Below are 15,243 nucleotides of genomic sequence, written 5' to 3' on the forward strand. Positions count from 1 at the left end.
CTTGTAGATTGTTATAGATTTTCCTTTTCTACTAAATCAAAATGGTATGAAAAAAATACATTAGTCATGTTTTCTAATTAATTTAATTAGTAGGATTTTAAATAGGGATTATTTGATTCCATGGTTTCAATCACAAGGGGTGTGTTGCATACAGTGAATGAAATGAGATTAACATTACAAAAGTAATAGCAAATGGATTAACGACTAATGATGTTAATCATGTTTGGTATTATCATAAAAAAATTAGCATTTTAAGTGTAATGAGGAATACAAAGAAAATTTGTCCTGTTTTATTGATGGAAGAATATTTTAATAAAAATATTTATCAATATGATTATAACAATATTGTAATTAGTTTGTATCCATATTTTTTTTATATATTTATTACATTTAAGATTTAGTCGGATGATCTGTGTGTTTAGAGAAATTTCAAATTTTACTTTCTCAATTTTTAATTTTTATTTAAAAAAAATATATTTATTAAAATAATCGCGTATTTATTTACATCATATGCTGTTGCACTTACGTGAACACTAAGTGAATGGTTAACTATGCTAAAAGTTGCCTTTAGCACTTTAAACACAACTAAAAATAATATATTACACAATTACTTTCAAAACATCCACACTTTAATTCTCTATTTGTTTTGAAAAATAATTTATATTTCATGAAAGATAATTTTTAATAAATGATTTTATTTTAAAAATAAAAATATCGATAAATTTATATATAATAATATTAATAAAATTTTTAAATATAGAAAATAACTTAAAATTTTTTATCAAAAAATATTTTATGTTAATTAACTTTTTTAAATGTTATAAATATTAAAAAATATAAAAAAAAATTAATTTCTTTTTAAAAACAAACATATATCATATTTTTTTTATTTTAGTGATTGTGTGAGTTAGCCTATATACATTTACAAAATTCTAAAATCATGTTGAGATATTAACCGATCTTGAAATCATTTAATTCAAATTAAGAATATTTTTTTGAGTGAAATTAATAATATAATAAATTCCCAATTTTTCTTTTATAAATATTTATTCAGTTTAATTTATTATCACTCTCAAGTATTGCCTTTTATTTTAGAATGAGAAAAAAAAATCGTGTTTATTAAAAAGAGAAAGAAAAAAAAGCATAGTAACTGATTATTTACTCGATTTGAGTTATTAACCTTGTGTTCCAGTTTATTTGAAAGAAAGAAAGAAAAAAAAGTATATTCTCCTACTTCATAGCATCCCTAAAGTGATTCCTTCTTTTAAATTAGTATATTAAAAAGAAAAATGGCCAAGTTGATTTTATCAAATAATTTTTATTAAAAAAAATTTAATATTTAATTTCAGTATTATAAAAAAATTTATTATTTAATTTTTCAATTATATAAAAAAAATGTTAAAAAAGATAGACGTGCTTATAAAAAAAAGTAGTTGTTTGACTGTTGACTTAGACATTACGCGCCACGCAAATCTACACTCGCTATAAAGCCAAAGTCCTTGACACGCACTCCCTCATTTTCCGCTTCGAAACGACGAGTGGAAGAAGAGCCCCAAAAAACCAAAGATTTTCCCTTGAAGAAGCTCAATGAGGGAAGAGGTCATCAGCTCCGGAGGGACCATGGATCCCACTCCTGCCGCGAGGTACCACATCACTCTTTCCCTCTCTCCTTCCTAACCTTAATATGCATTCCCTCGCACGCTCACTTACTCACTCACTCACTCTTCATCTCTCATTCGGGGTTTTAGCTGTTACAGCTTTGCTCCTCTCAAAATTAGGGTTTCTGATTTTGTTCTCTTTTAGTTGTTTCTGCCTCTGCTTCGTTTGGGGTCCTTGATGTTTGGTTTCTGGAAAGCCGAGGAAAAGAAATGGGTCTCTAATTTTCAAGCTTTCCCGTTTTGCTATATTCAATTGAGTTGAGCTCAAAAATTGTCATTGTAGTTTATTATTATTATTTTACTTCTCTTTGGAGACCGACTTGGTAGTGACTAGTGAGGTTATAGAGATATTAACAATTTAGTTATTTATGGACCCTTTGCTTGGCATGATTCAAAAAGGAAAATAATTCAAATGAAGTCTTCCAAAATTATTCAAGATTTCAATTTTCTTTAAATTGAAAACTTTTTAAGTTAAAAAGAATTGAATTTTTCATTCCAAATGAGAAAATTATTACTGGGAAGTTTTTTATTCGAAACCGAGTGTCAGATTTGCAGTGGAAGACGTGTGCGGTATACGCTTGGTTCCTCTTACATTGAGGAAGAGAAAGGAAAATTTCTTTCCCCATGAAATAATGCAATTATATGTGTCTATCATGCATTATTATTCTCATGAAGTACAATTTTTTATGCATGTTGCATTCCTCCAGTTCTGCTGGGGCATCCTCACCTGCTGTTCCAGGAAATATCTGTGGTATGGAGAGGTCCAGTCATGCGCATACTTCAAAAGCAGCCTCCGTGTCTGGTGTTGGCTCACAATTACCAAGGGCTTCCTTGAGCACCAGTGCTGGTGGTTCTGTTCTAGGATCATCAAGGCCTTCATGTAGACCATGGGAAAGAGGGGACTTGCTGAGGCGCTTGGCTACTTTTAAGCCGTCAAATTGGTTTGGAAAGCCTAAGGTATCCTCACATTAATGAAAAAGAGTTGTTCATTGAAATTATGATTGCATTGTGTTTAAATTTTTATGTTGCTAAAAGCGTAAATATTTGGGATCAATTATGAGGTGGGATAATTATTTTTGTCTTTTAATTTAATCATCTGATCTAATTTACGTTGACTCTTACCACCAGTTACTGCTTTAAAAGAAGTAAATGAGTAATTGCTAGGTGCTGCCTAAAAAGGAACAAAATTGTAGTTCTTAGAGTTTCCAGGATCAAAATTTTTTTCTTCCATTCTCATTAATTGATGGAGTCTTAAAGACTACAATTACCGTTAATACGATATGTTATTCCAAGAATAGCAATTCTCAGCTAATCTAGACATCGAATGTATATTTCTCATTTTAGCTTTGTAGAGGTTGTTCTATTAAAATACATAGAAACCACATCAATTCTTTCATGTTTCCACCGAATTAACTGATGTTTAAAACCAGTAGTTTGAATTTATGGCAGGAGTTTTCATTAGACATGCACTGTAAAAGAGGTATAAGAAGCAGTATTACTGGAAGGTCTGAAGAGGTTATTTTAGTGAAAGTGTTCCTGGCAATATATACAGATAGAAGGATGATAGTTCCTTCAGCCTCAATTTTAAAACATTTTATTAGGAGTTGTATACAAACTGTTTCCAAGGAGAGATGATGATATTTTACATCGTCAGTTTTATGTTTAAATATAGGTTTGGGACTTAAGTTATTATAAACTTAACTTTTCTCGTTTTAGTAATAGATTCGCTAAATTTGGTTATCTGGTCATCCCTATCTAATTTCTTGCAGATGGCTAATTCCTTGGCCTGTGCTCAAAGAGGTTGGATGAATGTTGATGTTGATAAAATTGTGTGTGAATCATGTGGCGCATGTCTCAGTTTTGTTTTGCTAGCTTCCTGGACCCCCGCTGAAGGTTAGCTATTGCAATTCTAGTACTTTAAATTTCTGTCTCAGACACAACTGAAAACTGGTTCATGACCTTCACAGGCCACAGCATTGATATGAAAGGGAGAGTTTTAATATATATGAGAACAAGTATAGAAGGTTTGGAAATAGATTTAAGAGGGTAAAGTAAATTGAACAAAATGGGCCTAGGTTTTTCTCACTGCCTAATCCAGAGCTAAATGAAATGATGATTTAGGTGGAAGGATAAAGGTAAGAGAGATTGAAAAGTTTCCATTTCTGACTTGCTATCCTGAGTCAATTACCCAAAATTTTGTTATAGCTTAATTAAAATCTCAGAGTATGTTGCCTGTTTTCATAACTTGGATTTTTTTTTTTTTTTTGTGTTCGATAAGAGCCTCCGATGCAGTAAGAGTGCTTGGAATGGTGATGGTAAACTTTGTTGTGGGATACACATTAGAAAATCAATTAAATTTTTTTCTCCCAATATTGCTTTTGTAAGTCCATGGTGTGTTCTAATCTCGTTTCTGTGATTGTGGTGTTCTTTACATTGCAAGTTGACGTATCTTCTGTTTCATTAAAAATTTTATTCAATCATTAAATCAATATCTGTTGCTCATGTCGATAATATTCTCCTGTTCTTCCTTTCTTCTTTTTGAAGTCGAAAGTTCTGGTGAAGCATTTGCCAAACAGCTGGATGATGGCCACAAAGCCAGCTGTCCTTGGAGAGGTAACAGCTGTCCCGAAAGCTTGGTGCAGTTCCCTCCAACTCCTCAATCTGCTCTGATTGGGGGATATAAAGACAGATGTGATGGGCTTCTGCAATTTCTGTTTCTTCCTGTTGTTGCTGCGTCTGCAGTTGAGCAGATGCGGGTTTCTCGAGGTCCAGTAGTTGATCGTTTTTTGTCCCAGTCACATAATTTTACTTCTGGAGAAGGAGACTTCAAGTCAGAAGGCATGCCAGAATTTGAAACCTCTAGGGATGGGGCCTCCTGTTTGTATTCTCGTGTGAGATAGATTATGCTCTTTTTATTGCATGCCAATGTTCTGAGTAATTTATAGCTTTTTCTGATCAGATAAATGCTCATATTTTTTAGTTGTGTCTATTCTCTTTCTCATTATTTCACTGGCAGGCCCAGAAGCTTATAAGTCTCTGTGGGTGGGAACCAAGATGGCTCCTAAATGTTCAAGATTGTGAAGAACATTCTGCTCAATCAGCTCGGAATGGGTGTTCTTTTGGCCCTGCCCAGGCCCAAGTCCATCTTTCACATGATCCTGGTCCAGGCAAGAAAGCACATTCTGCTTCAGCCAAAAAGGACACTGAAAAGAATAAACTGTTAGCTGAGTCAAGATGTGATTCCAGGTCACCCTTACTAGATTGTAGCTTATGTGGTGCTACTGTTAGGATATTGGATTTCTTGACTGTTCCTCGACCTGCTCGTTTTGCTCCTAACAATATCGATATTCCTGATGCAAGCAAAAAAATGGTGTTGACACGTGGAGTAAGTGCAGCCAGTGGAATTAGTGGTTGGGTTGCTGCTGATGATACAGATAAAGAACATACAGAAGACCGTGATGAAGTGGCAACAACGGACAAGGGTAAATTGCTGCAAAACACTGAAGTTGATCTGAATCTTACTATGGCAGGGGCCTTACCTTTTACTCAGGCAGACAGGCTAGCAATCACTGACAATGTTCATGATGTGGAAATGGGGAGAGACTTAATGATAGGTCAACCTTCTGGCAGCGAGGTTGGTGATCGTGCTGCCTCATATGAATCTCGAGGGCCTAGTTCTCGTAAGCGGAGCTTGGAAATAGGTGGCAGCTCAGATGATAGGCCTAACTTGACACAACCTGCTGATAGCGTAGAGGGGACTGTCATTGATCGTGATGGTGATGAAGTCACAGACAGTAGACAATTTTCAGCTGGACCTTCAAAACGCACTCGTGACTCAGATTTCTTTGATACACACTGTTCACCATATAAGAGAGACTCATGTGGTGCTGGTCCTAGCCATTCAGTGGGTATGGAAATGTATGCAGAAGGAAACAGAGTTAATTTGTTTCATCAAGGAAGTGACCAAGTTGTTGGAATCACATCAGTTAGGGATTCAACCCGTGCATCATCTGTCATTGCTATGGATACAGTCTGCCATAGCGCAGATGATGATTCTATGGAAAGTGTTGAAAACTACCCTGGAGATATTGATGTTCATTTCCCCTCTTCCAGCACATATGGCAATCTAGACATGAATGAGACATCTGAACTGAATTATAGCAATCAGGCACAGCAAAGCATTTGTTTCAGACATACTGCTGAAGTAGCTCCAGGGGAAATGGGTGTCAGTAGTACAAATGACGGTGAAGAGATTTTCAATGCAGAAACAGCCACAGCTCACGCTCGGGATGGTCCTAGTTTTGGTATCAGTGGAGGCAGTGTAGGCATGTGTGCTAGTCATGAAGCTGAGATTCACGGGGCTGATGTCTCTGTCCATAGAACAGAGAGTGTTGTTGGCGATGTGGAACCCAGAATAGAAGATGTTGAAAATCAAGGTCAGACTGGTGAATCTGCTCCTGATCCTGGATTAATGGATGAGGTTGTTCCTGATGAAATAAACAGGGAAGATCCTCATGGTGATAGCCAGGAAATGTTGTCTCGATCCATGGAAAGGGCGGATAGTGGCTCAAAAGTAGATGGTTCTACAAAGGCTGAATCTGTTGAAAGTGGTGAAAAGGAGGCAAGTCAAAGCTTCAAGTTAGCTCTAGATAGCAATGCCCACCCTTCCCTTTCCTGCAATGCAAATATGTACTCTGGCTATCAAACAAATAAGAAAGGTGTCAGCAAGGCTGGAAAGTCGTCATCCACAAATAATTTTCCATGCTTAGAGTCGGATTACACTATTGCCAATGGAATAGGTAAGTTTGTATGGCTTGCTTGTGGATGCTTCATGTATGTTCTTTTTTCCCTCCTCCTGTGTCTAATGATGTAGAGAAGTAAGATGAAAGCATTGTTTCTAAAAAAGTTTTGAACTTCAAAGTTCTTGGTTTCTCTTGATCTCTATTGTGTGGTAAATGCATTATTCACATTACTGGATTCTCAGGGCCTCCAAAAGGTGAAAGCAACTATGAAGAAGCTATAGAGTTTGATCCAATTATTCATCACAATCAGTTTTGTCCATGGGTGAATGGAAATGTTGCTGCTGCTGGTTGTAGCAGTCATGATTCTGGCAACAATGCTGATGCAGATGCACTCTGTGGGTGGCAGCTGACGTTGGATGCCCTTGATGCTCTACGGTCACTAGGGAATGTTCCAATTCAAACTGTACAATCTGAGTCAGCAGCATCATTATACAAGGTCAATCATCTCATCTTGAATTTATTTTCTTTTGTTTGGGCTGACAATGGACAGAAATTTTAATTTCTCCCTTTACATTTCAAGTAGCTTCATATTTGTTTCAATTATTTAAAATATAACTGGTAATTACTGTGCATTTCTGAATAAGCACTTTATGTGTGTGAGTGGTGCAACAGCACTTTGATTGGTTTGTGGCTTGGACTGGCAACTACTTTGGAGGGTACAACATAGGACAGCATAGGACATAATGGCACTGGATGGAGAGGACAAACAGTTGTCCCATCCTATTCTTGGTGTGAGTAGGACAAGTTTAGTACATTAGGGGGAGAGGGCAAATTTATTTGTTTTCAATCGAATATCAAAAAAGGTAATCCAAATGGCAACTAAGAAAATCTTTTTACTGTTGCCTTTTGGCATAGGAAGAGCCAAAAACCCATCATTGCATCAAAAGCATATGGAACGAATTATAGGACTCTCTCCTTCTCTTGTATGCCTGGGTTATTTATCTGCCTAAAGAAACTGACATTTCAGTGGACCCCCTCCATTAATCACCATCACCTCTGTGATTCCCTCTTTTTTTCTCCTCTCCTCCCTCAAAGGTTCCCTCTGTCAGAAACTGTACTAATATCAATCATGTATACTTGCTTCAGAGTAGAGAGAGTGTATAAGCTCTTATTCTACCCAATTTCTTTCTGTATACAGTGATTTCACTGCAACTTAAAATATGAAATGGTGTGTTTTGGCTTGACATTTTTCTTTCAAACATGAACATTTTGTTTTTGGCTTTAGATATATATATATATATATATATATATATAGGCCTGCAATTGGCTTTAGATATATATATATATATATCTTTTCAATTTTTCTGCCATGTCAGCAAGTTTTTGGTTGCCCTTTTATCTCTGCATGTACCATTTCAATTGGTTTGTGTATTGATGACAGTTTGTTTGTTTGTGCTATAGCTGACAATTGCACGGAAGTTTAGGAATTCTTTTTGGATTTAGCGCCAGATAAATTGTTAATGGATGCTTTGTTTGCTTGATTTGTAGTCCTGATGACAAAGTTCCAGAGCTGGCTATTTCTAATTTCTGTTTGCGAGTCTATTCTTATTTCTGCCCCAACGTTTTCATGTCAACTCTTTTTCAAAGAGGTTTATTTGGATTCTTTTCCTTTTTGGCTTGACGTCTATGTGACATGAGTTTTCTTTCACAGGATGATCATCAAACTCCTGGTCAAAAGCTCCTTCGACGACATTCTATGAGCAGAAGCCATGGGCAATATTGATGTTTATTAGAATACTGAAGGTACTTGCAACTATTAATAAGATCATGTCAGCTAAACTTAAAATTCGCCCTAAGCTTCTGTGATAATGCACATTTTTATATGTAGTTGTCATTTGACTATAATGAAGCAGTTTGTGTTGTCCCTTTTTTATTTGATGAATTTAATTGAAAATCAATGAGAGAGGGAGAGAGAAGAGAGAGAATTGAAACTCCTTTACAATTCCATTGAGTTGTTTGAAAGGACAATTTACTTGTATGTTCAGTTGAATGGAATGTAAAAGTAAAATAAAGAAAATTTAGTGATGTTTCTGGAAGTTATAGCTGGATTCCTAAGCTGAAGACATGTCATTTATGAATGGAGTCGCCTAATATCGAGGAAGAACCCAAGTAAACAATGACACCGTGCATGTAGGCACGTGTGGATGAAACAAGCAGATATTTGACTAGAAAATCTTGTACTGTCTGCCCCCCATGTTGTTGGTGCGCTAAACTGACCTGATCGTGCAAAATTCATGCATAGCATTAGCCCTTTATGGATCTCTCACATATTCAATTCTGTTATGCCAAGTTCTTCGTGCTAATGCAATCGCATGACTGTGATCAATTATAATTTCTTATGCCAATCATGTGTAGGATGAAACTGCATCAGTATTGGAAGTAAACTAGCTGAAGAGTCGCTGCCGGTGAAAGCTGTAGCAAGCTTCGCTTTATTTATTTCCTTCCCCTTTTTCACTCTTTATGGTTGGATATTTAGTGTTATATTCTGGAAAAGACAAATTGAGGTGCTGATATATGCTGCATAATTTCCTTTGTATGTATCCCCATTACCTTCACAGTTGTTTTCCCAGAATGGAGGTGCGGCCCTCCTATGTAACAGACGACAGTAAAAGTGTGTCGTTTTTTCCTGGATTTTTTTCAGAAGAAAAACTAGTTCAAGTTTTTCAAACTTAATTTTTTTAAAACAAGAATTCCTTTTAAAAAATTTTTAGAATGTTTTCAAAAACTCATCAAGTTACTGTACTTATACTATTGCATGTAAAATGAATTTTTATGTTACCTATATATAAGTGTAAAGGGTGTTATTTTACCAAAGAATGTATTTTATTGTTGTAACCTTTAAATTAGTGTATTGTCTGTATCAATTACCTTATATATATATATATATACATTAAAAATTTATCTTTGTATCGGATAAAAATAGCAATAATCATAAATTTTAAAAATTCAAAAATAATGAAAATTTTTATCTTGATTTTCTTTTTCTTTTTCTTATTTCCTCCGACTATAGTGTAAGGTTCCATGTAAGAAAATAGAAGTCCGTTAGCTTTGCTGGGAAGGGCCTCTTGCAATCCAGAGAACAGGATGTAGGCGGAAATAGACGTCCACCCAAAAAATCAATGTAATCCAGCTCTAGCCAATCAAATTTCAGCCATATGCCCTCGTGTCATTTCCATACGCCATTAAAACCATTGAGATAAAATTTTGGAGAAGCAACGCCTCTCTCCTTTCTCTCTTCCTCACGGACTAACCATGCCAGCTGCAGCAGCAACAGCTTTACACTCTACTTTCTGCTTCTCTTCCCAGAAACCGGCACCTTCACACTCACCCTCACCCTCAAATTCCCATCAACCGAACGCCCACTTATCAGCAAAACCCAAAAGCCTCCTTCACAAGCATCCACTCTATACACCAGCTCAGGTTAACGTTCCTTTCCAAATTAAAGAAAAGATCCTATGCCTTGAAATCATGGGCGTTGATTCTGGCAAGGCATTATCCCAAAATCCTTCTCTCCACTCAGCCTCTCTAGATTCTATTCATTCCATAATCTCTTTTCTCCAATCCAAAGGTATCCACCATAAGGACTTGGCTAGGATTTTTGGTATGTGCCCTCAAATCCTTACCTCTAATATCAAAACTGACCTCAACCCAGTTTTCCAATTCCTATCCCATGAGCTCAAAGTCCCAGAAAATAAATTTAGAAGGGTCATCAACAAATGCCCAAGACTGCTTGTTTCTAGTGCCAGAGACCAGCTTAAACCATGCCTTTTTTATCTCCAAAGGCTGGGGTTCAAAGATTTGGGAGCTTTGGCTTATCAAGACTCGGTTTTGTTGGTTTCTAATGTTGAGAAGACCTTGATTCCTAAGTTGAAGTACTTGGAGAGTATTGGGTTTTCAAGAGATGAGGCTGTGGGCATGGTTTTGAGGTGCCCAGCATTGTTTACTTTTAGTGTTGAGAACAATTTTATCCCAAAATTTGAGTACTTCTCTGAGGAAATAAAGGGGAAATTAGAGGAGTTGAAGGAGTTCCCTCAATATTTTGCTTTTAGTTTGGAAAACAGGATAAAGCCAAGACACATGGAGATTATTCAAAGTGGGGTTGCAATGGCTTTGCCAACTATGCTTAAGAGCACTGATGAAGAGTTCAGGGAGCTGCTAAGGCAAGCGGCTGGATAAAAAGTGGTGGGATTCTTTCCTCTCTGTACTTGTTCATTTCACTTTTTGTGTGATCTGTAAATCTGGATTCTGTAATTTATAAAAACAATATGCTTCAAGTCCATGTTTTGTGAGCTACGCTTGCCCATTTCTCTTCTTTGCCAATTGTTTGCCTCAATCAAAATGATTGAATATGCACCAACAGTCAAACACTGAATTGGGTGAAAAGAATTTATCCAAAAAGATAAATTCTTGCACGTTAAATATTCCTCCTTGGTGGAAATAAATACCTTCTCAGCGCCAGTTTCTGATTTTCCATGCACTTGGTTTGATTCAAGGGAAAAAAATTTATAAATTAAATAATTGAACATTTATTACTCTCATTTTTATCACCAAGCGAACTTGACATTTTATCATGCTACGATTTTTAGCTGCAATTTTTCCAACTTCTGCGGAGAGTTCTCTCTCCCAGTTGATCCATCAAGGTTGTTTACCTCACCCTCTATCATGAGACTGATTATTAGCAATCACTGTTTCATTTTAGCGACTAATTTCTAGGTTAAACAACAGATCATATAATATAAACAAGTTCTCTCTTTCATTTGTCGTTTAGTTGGTAATCACTAAAGAGACTAATCAAATCAACTGCCGTACGTTAGTCGAAATGACTATTCATTTGTTATCAAATTAGGTGCTTTAGAGCGAAAACGACGTTCGCATTTGAACTTAGACTATTTTTGCATTTTGGTTTAGGATTCTACATCTGCCCTCAACACTCCAGCGGCATTAAAAGGAGGCGCAATAACAATGGGGATTGTCATGGATTTCCAAAAATAGTAGCTTCTTGGCCGGCTGCCGTTGGTTTCTCTCTTACCGGCTTGACCCTCTTCCCAGCCTCCTGAAAACATTACTAGGAAGGTGATCAAGCAGACAACCACTACTTGAAAAGCTATTGATGGTTTTATTTCAGCACTTGATGAAAGATGAACAATCCATTATAAGTTTGATTCGATGGAAAATACAATACAGAAAGACAAATTATTATGTCAAGGTGTGGAATATGAATGACTGATTAACAACATTTCATCTGGAGGTGGAGGTGGAGGGGAAGAGTGCTGACTTGAATAAAATCACATTGCACACACCCTTGTACCAACTCATATCAACAATACTATCATTCTCATCTTCATATTTAGGATGGAAGAGAGGGGCATGTTGGGCAGCAGATGGACGTACAGAATTCTCTTCAAATAGTTCAACTAGCCTGCCATTTGTTTCAAACTTCACAAAACTGTGTGCAGAAGGATCCTGAACTGTCCACTAGTTAAAGAAAACATCTTGGGAGATGAATGCAGCCCAAGCATCCTGTAAGCGCATGCGAAGAACCAAATGTTATTTTGGACTATTGATTCCTTTCTACTCCTGCTTAAACAATTTTAGCAAATCTATTGTATGCTTTAAAATATTCTCCTGCTACATCCAAGACTTACCTGGAGGATGGAAAAGGCCTTTTCTGAAACGTACTTCTGTTGTAATGTAGCCCCTCTTTGTTGCAATTTGTCTGGGTGGAGACACAACCTTGCTTTCTGGTAGGCCTTCTTTACATGTGAGCTTTCAATAAGGCTTGTCAGAGAGGTCGCAGACCAACCACTGTTAGGCCACAGAATCTGAAGTCATGACAACAAAACATATTACATGAAATGTTATGAATTATCCCCATAATTAGATGAAGCCCTCAAACATAAGAAAAGACTAGACATCTTACATGATGTAATGTTGAAAGCAGCAAACGAATATTAGTCTCCTTGCCAGCTGACCACAACCGGACATCTTCATCTAGTAGCTCTAGCTCCATCTGCAATTTTTTCAGAAGAAAAACAAAACAATCAATCAAAATATCATTCCTTAGCATTTAAAAAAATGCAACTAGTTCTACTAGCTTTACAACACTGCTATTTTTTTGTAGATGTGAAAGCTGTGATCTTATCACACTTGCGAGAGTAGATTCAGTTCAGAAACAAGACATCACTTATTGCAAATTTGCAATAAAGCTGTCTCTTTGACTTGAGCTTTTATTATATGTTCATAGCCCCACAGCGATTTTGATAGTATTGAGAGCTTACATCTTTTTCTAAATGTTCTGTTTCTGGTTCACTTCTCCATTTCTTTTGCTCATCCTCCTGCAAAAGTAGAAGGAAATTATATGATTAAATTATCCTTGCTCTCACTCTGTCCTTTGAATTATATTCACTTGTTGATTACCAAAATTGTGTTCAAGCATCGGAATACAATGTCACATTCAGGATTAGCGCCCTATACAACCTCCAGTTATCAAAATTACAAGTGATCAGCTCAGGCAATTCTGATACAAAGTTTCTCCAAGTGAATTCTATTTCAAATGCTATTGAATCATTTTCACAAATCATTCAGTAATTTATCATTATCATTCATATCCAGTTTACTCTAGTGATAATCTTTTATTTGTTCATACTTCCAGAAAACAGTACTTTACCGTAGGAGCTGGCGTCATTCCGTGCACATCCATTCCTTGTCTTGTAAATTCATTCGCGTTAGGCCTTTCTGCAGAATTTGGGAACAAAAGAAGGAACTTGTTATTTATCCTCACATCTTCTCAATGTGAAATTTCAGGTCAAACTATATGAGTTACCATATCACCTTCTACTTCAGCTGAAGGATCTTTCTTTTGCTGTCTGTCAAAATTTTGTACCTGAAACTTCTCCTTGGCCCAAGCAATGGCTTCATCAATAGAAATTGCTTCGCTAACTACTTCTCTATGATCAGAATTGATCTCAATGACATAAGAGCTCATAACTTCATCTTCCTCCTGCTCCATTTCTTCCTCTGGCATTAAATTACATTTCATGCCAGCACTTGCATCTTGTTCTTGACAAAGTGAAGAGACAGGAGATGAAGGGGAGTTGAGGTCCAAATCATCCACAGATACTTTGATGCTTCGATATGAATTGGGTTCGAGACTAATAGTTTCTGGGGATGACAACTGCCGTGAAACTTTGATATAGGAGCTTCTGAAATTGTCATTGTATTCATTTTCCATGCAATAATCGGCGTAGGCAGGAATTGGAAAAGATGGCATCTCTTCTTTGCTTGCTTGTTCTTCAGGTCTCATTGTGGTGGAGTTCCACCTACATGGCACATTGATTGGCCTGTAAGAAGATGAAAATCTAAGCTTTCTCCATTTTTGAGATGCCAATGATTTTTTTTTGTTTGTTTTTTTCACAAAAACATGCCAAAGTAGTTACCCATCAAATAAAGAGAAAGTGAAAAGGTACAAATTTAAAAAGTGTACAGCTAGTCATGGTAAGAAGCTAATTGATATGGAAGTGCAAAGTGAAGAGTAAAGCAACGTCAATATGTCTATTGAAGGTGAAAAACTGTGCAAACACAACTAGGGAATCTTGAATAATGTGAAATGGCTTGTGGAGCCATGGCTACCCCCACAAAGCATGTGAAAAGTTATCTCCAATAAAATTCAGCATCAATTTTCTCATTGTTTGATCTTAATAATGATGTCTTAACAAAGTGCATCATAGTGGCTTTTGCTAAACTGAGGGGTCGCTAACTAGTAACTAATTGTGGAGTCTTGGAGCAGTAGACGTCTCCCTCCTCCCATGGATGACAATGAGATATTGCATTATTTACACTGTTAATACTTAAATCTTTGATATAGCTGCTCTATGATATGATATGAAGGTTGTTTCAAAAAATTATAAACTTGAATGCAATGAAAATTTAATAGAAAAAAAACAACACAATCATATTAAATATTCATAGTATAACAAATATAAATTTAATGGATAAAATTTAAAATGTGGAAAGCTTGAAATTTGGTTTTAACCTCGAATTATGAATTTGAGATTTAAAAGCATGTTATCTACTCAATTGAAGAGCATAAAAAATCATGAGAGACTTTTGACAAATTGAAGGAGAAAATAAAAAGTTTTAAGTCTTTAAAAATCTTAAATTTGGGAAAGCACAGGGGTATTATTGTAAATGTAAAACTGATAAACCCAACTGAAAACCGTTAGCGCTCTCGATACCTGAGCTTCAAAGCAAAAGAAGACAATGCCACATCATCGCCGGTCACTGGAGGTCGATGAGGGCTCAGCTCCTCTGAGCTAAGCACTGAAGAGGAGTTCGACTTTGATTTAGCCTTGGAGTTGGGCCTCGATCGGTCCCTTGACCTTCGTCCGTCCTCCCAACCGAAAACATCACTGTAAAATCCTTCACCCTTGGCTGGAATCCTGAAAGCCGGCAAGCTCCGACCACCGCCCTTCTTCTCTACTGAACCAACAACTTCCGGCTGGCGGAAAATCTCTTCGTAAAAAGAAGTAGATGATCTAGTGAAGTCGCCAGAAAATTTACGAGACAAAACGCTGCGGGGCGGGCCACCGAAAACGTCTGCGAAGTCTTCGGGGTCGAGGGCCTCCATGGAACGCCTCGTGGGGCCGGCCGACGCGTCTTCCATGGAGCGGCGCCGCGGGCGACTGGGCATGCCCATCCGCATTCTCCACGACTCGTCCATGTAGCTAGCTTTGCTTCAGAGTTCAGAGAGGACCTATAAGCTAAAACACAGAAATATATACGAG

General features: G+C 36.7%; 3 protein-coding genes across 5 annotated transcripts; 2 read left to right on the forward strand and 1 right to left on the reverse strand.

Annotated features, from left to right (window-relative positions):
• Nucleotides 1-1,486: 1,486 nt before the first annotated feature.
• LOC122721944 lies at nt 1,487-9,087 on the forward strand. 2 transcript variants are annotated; one of them, XM_043951355.1, is made up of 8 exons: nt 1,487-1,643; nt 2,366-2,615; nt 3,428-3,551; nt 4,203-4,549; nt 4,675-6,457; nt 6,643-6,896; nt 8,112-8,203; nt 8,816-9,087. In XM_043951355.1, exons 1-7 carry the CDS (start codon nt 1,588-1,590, stop codon nt 8,181-8,183), a joined length of 2,886 nt encoding a protein of 961 aa, XP_043807290.1. In that variant the 5' UTR covers nt 1,487-1,587; the 3' UTR covers nt 8,184-8,203; nt 8,816-9,087. The 2 variants fall into 2 exon arrangements, with proteins under 2 accessions (XP_043807290.1, XP_043807289.1); XM_043951354.1 differs by lacking the exon at nt 8,816-9,087 and having other exon boundaries at nt 8,112-8,496.
• Nucleotides 9,088-9,376: 289 nt separating this feature from the next.
• LOC110602279 (transcription termination factor MTEF1, chloroplastic) lies at nt 9,377-11,645 on the forward strand. Its single transcript, XM_021739763.2, has 2 exons — nt 9,377-10,642; nt 11,369-11,645. Exon 1 carries the CDS (start codon nt 9,713-9,715, stop codon nt 10,634-10,636), a length of 924 nt encoding a protein of 307 aa, XP_021595455.1. The 5' UTR covers nt 9,377-9,712; the 3' UTR covers nt 10,637-10,642; nt 11,369-11,645.
• On the reverse strand, nt 11,557-15,243 carry LOC110602278 (auxilin-related protein 2). Of its 2 annotated transcripts, none has more exons than XM_021739762.2 (7): nt 14,695-15,243; nt 13,292-13,779; nt 13,128-13,195; nt 12,739-12,795; nt 12,381-12,470; nt 12,106-12,282; nt 11,557-11,980 (listed from the first exon to the last, which is right to left on the reverse strand). In XM_021739762.2, the coding sequence occupies exons 1-7, from the start codon at nt 15,177-15,179 to the stop codon at nt 11,936-11,938; spliced, it is 1,410 nt and encodes a 469-aa protein (XP_021595454.1). In that variant the 5' UTR covers nt 15,180-15,243; the 3' UTR covers nt 11,557-11,935. The 2 variants fall into 2 exon arrangements, with proteins under 2 accessions (XP_021595454.1, XP_021595453.1); XM_021739761.2 differs by having other exon boundaries at nt 13,292-13,800.

This window comes from Manihot esculenta, chromosome 15 (assembly GCF_001659605.2).
Source record: "Manihot esculenta cultivar AM560-2 chromosome 15, M.esculenta_v8, whole genome shotgun sequence".
NCBI classification, from domain to species: Eukaryota; Viridiplantae; Streptophyta; class Magnoliopsida; order Malpighiales; family Euphorbiaceae; genus Manihot; species Manihot esculenta.

Excerpts from the sequence above, each read along its gene's own strand:
- LOC122721944 (XM_043951355.1), top strand. The coding sequence starts at position 1,588 with ATGAGGGAAGAGGTCATCAGCTCCGGAGGGACCATGGATCCCACTCCT. Across the intron at positions 4,550-4,674 it reads CCTCCTGTTTGTATTCTCGT|GCCCAGAAGCTTATAAGTCT; the intron begins GTGAGATAGATT and ends TTTCACTGGCAG. Across the intron at positions 6,458-6,642 it reads CACTATTGCCAATGGAATAG|GGCCTCCAAAAGGTGAAAGC; the intron begins GTAAGTTTGTAT and ends CTGGATTCTCAG.
- LOC110602279 (XM_021739763.2), top strand. The coding sequence starts at position 9,713 with ATGCCAGCTGCAGCAGCAACAGCTTTACACTCTACTTTCTGCTTCTCT.
- LOC110602278 (XM_021739761.2), bottom strand. The coding sequence starts at position 15,179 with ATGGACGAGTCGTGGAGAATGCGGATGGGCATGCCCAGTCGCCCGCGG. Across the intron at positions 13,801-14,694 it reads TCTTTTGCTTTGAAGCTCAG|GCCAATCAATGTGCCATGTA; the intron begins GTATCGAGAGCG and ends ATCTTCTTACAG. Across the intron at positions 12,283-12,380 it reads TGCTTTCAACATTACATCAT|ATTCTGTGGCCTAACAGTGG; the intron begins GTAAGATGTCTA and ends TCATGACTTCAG.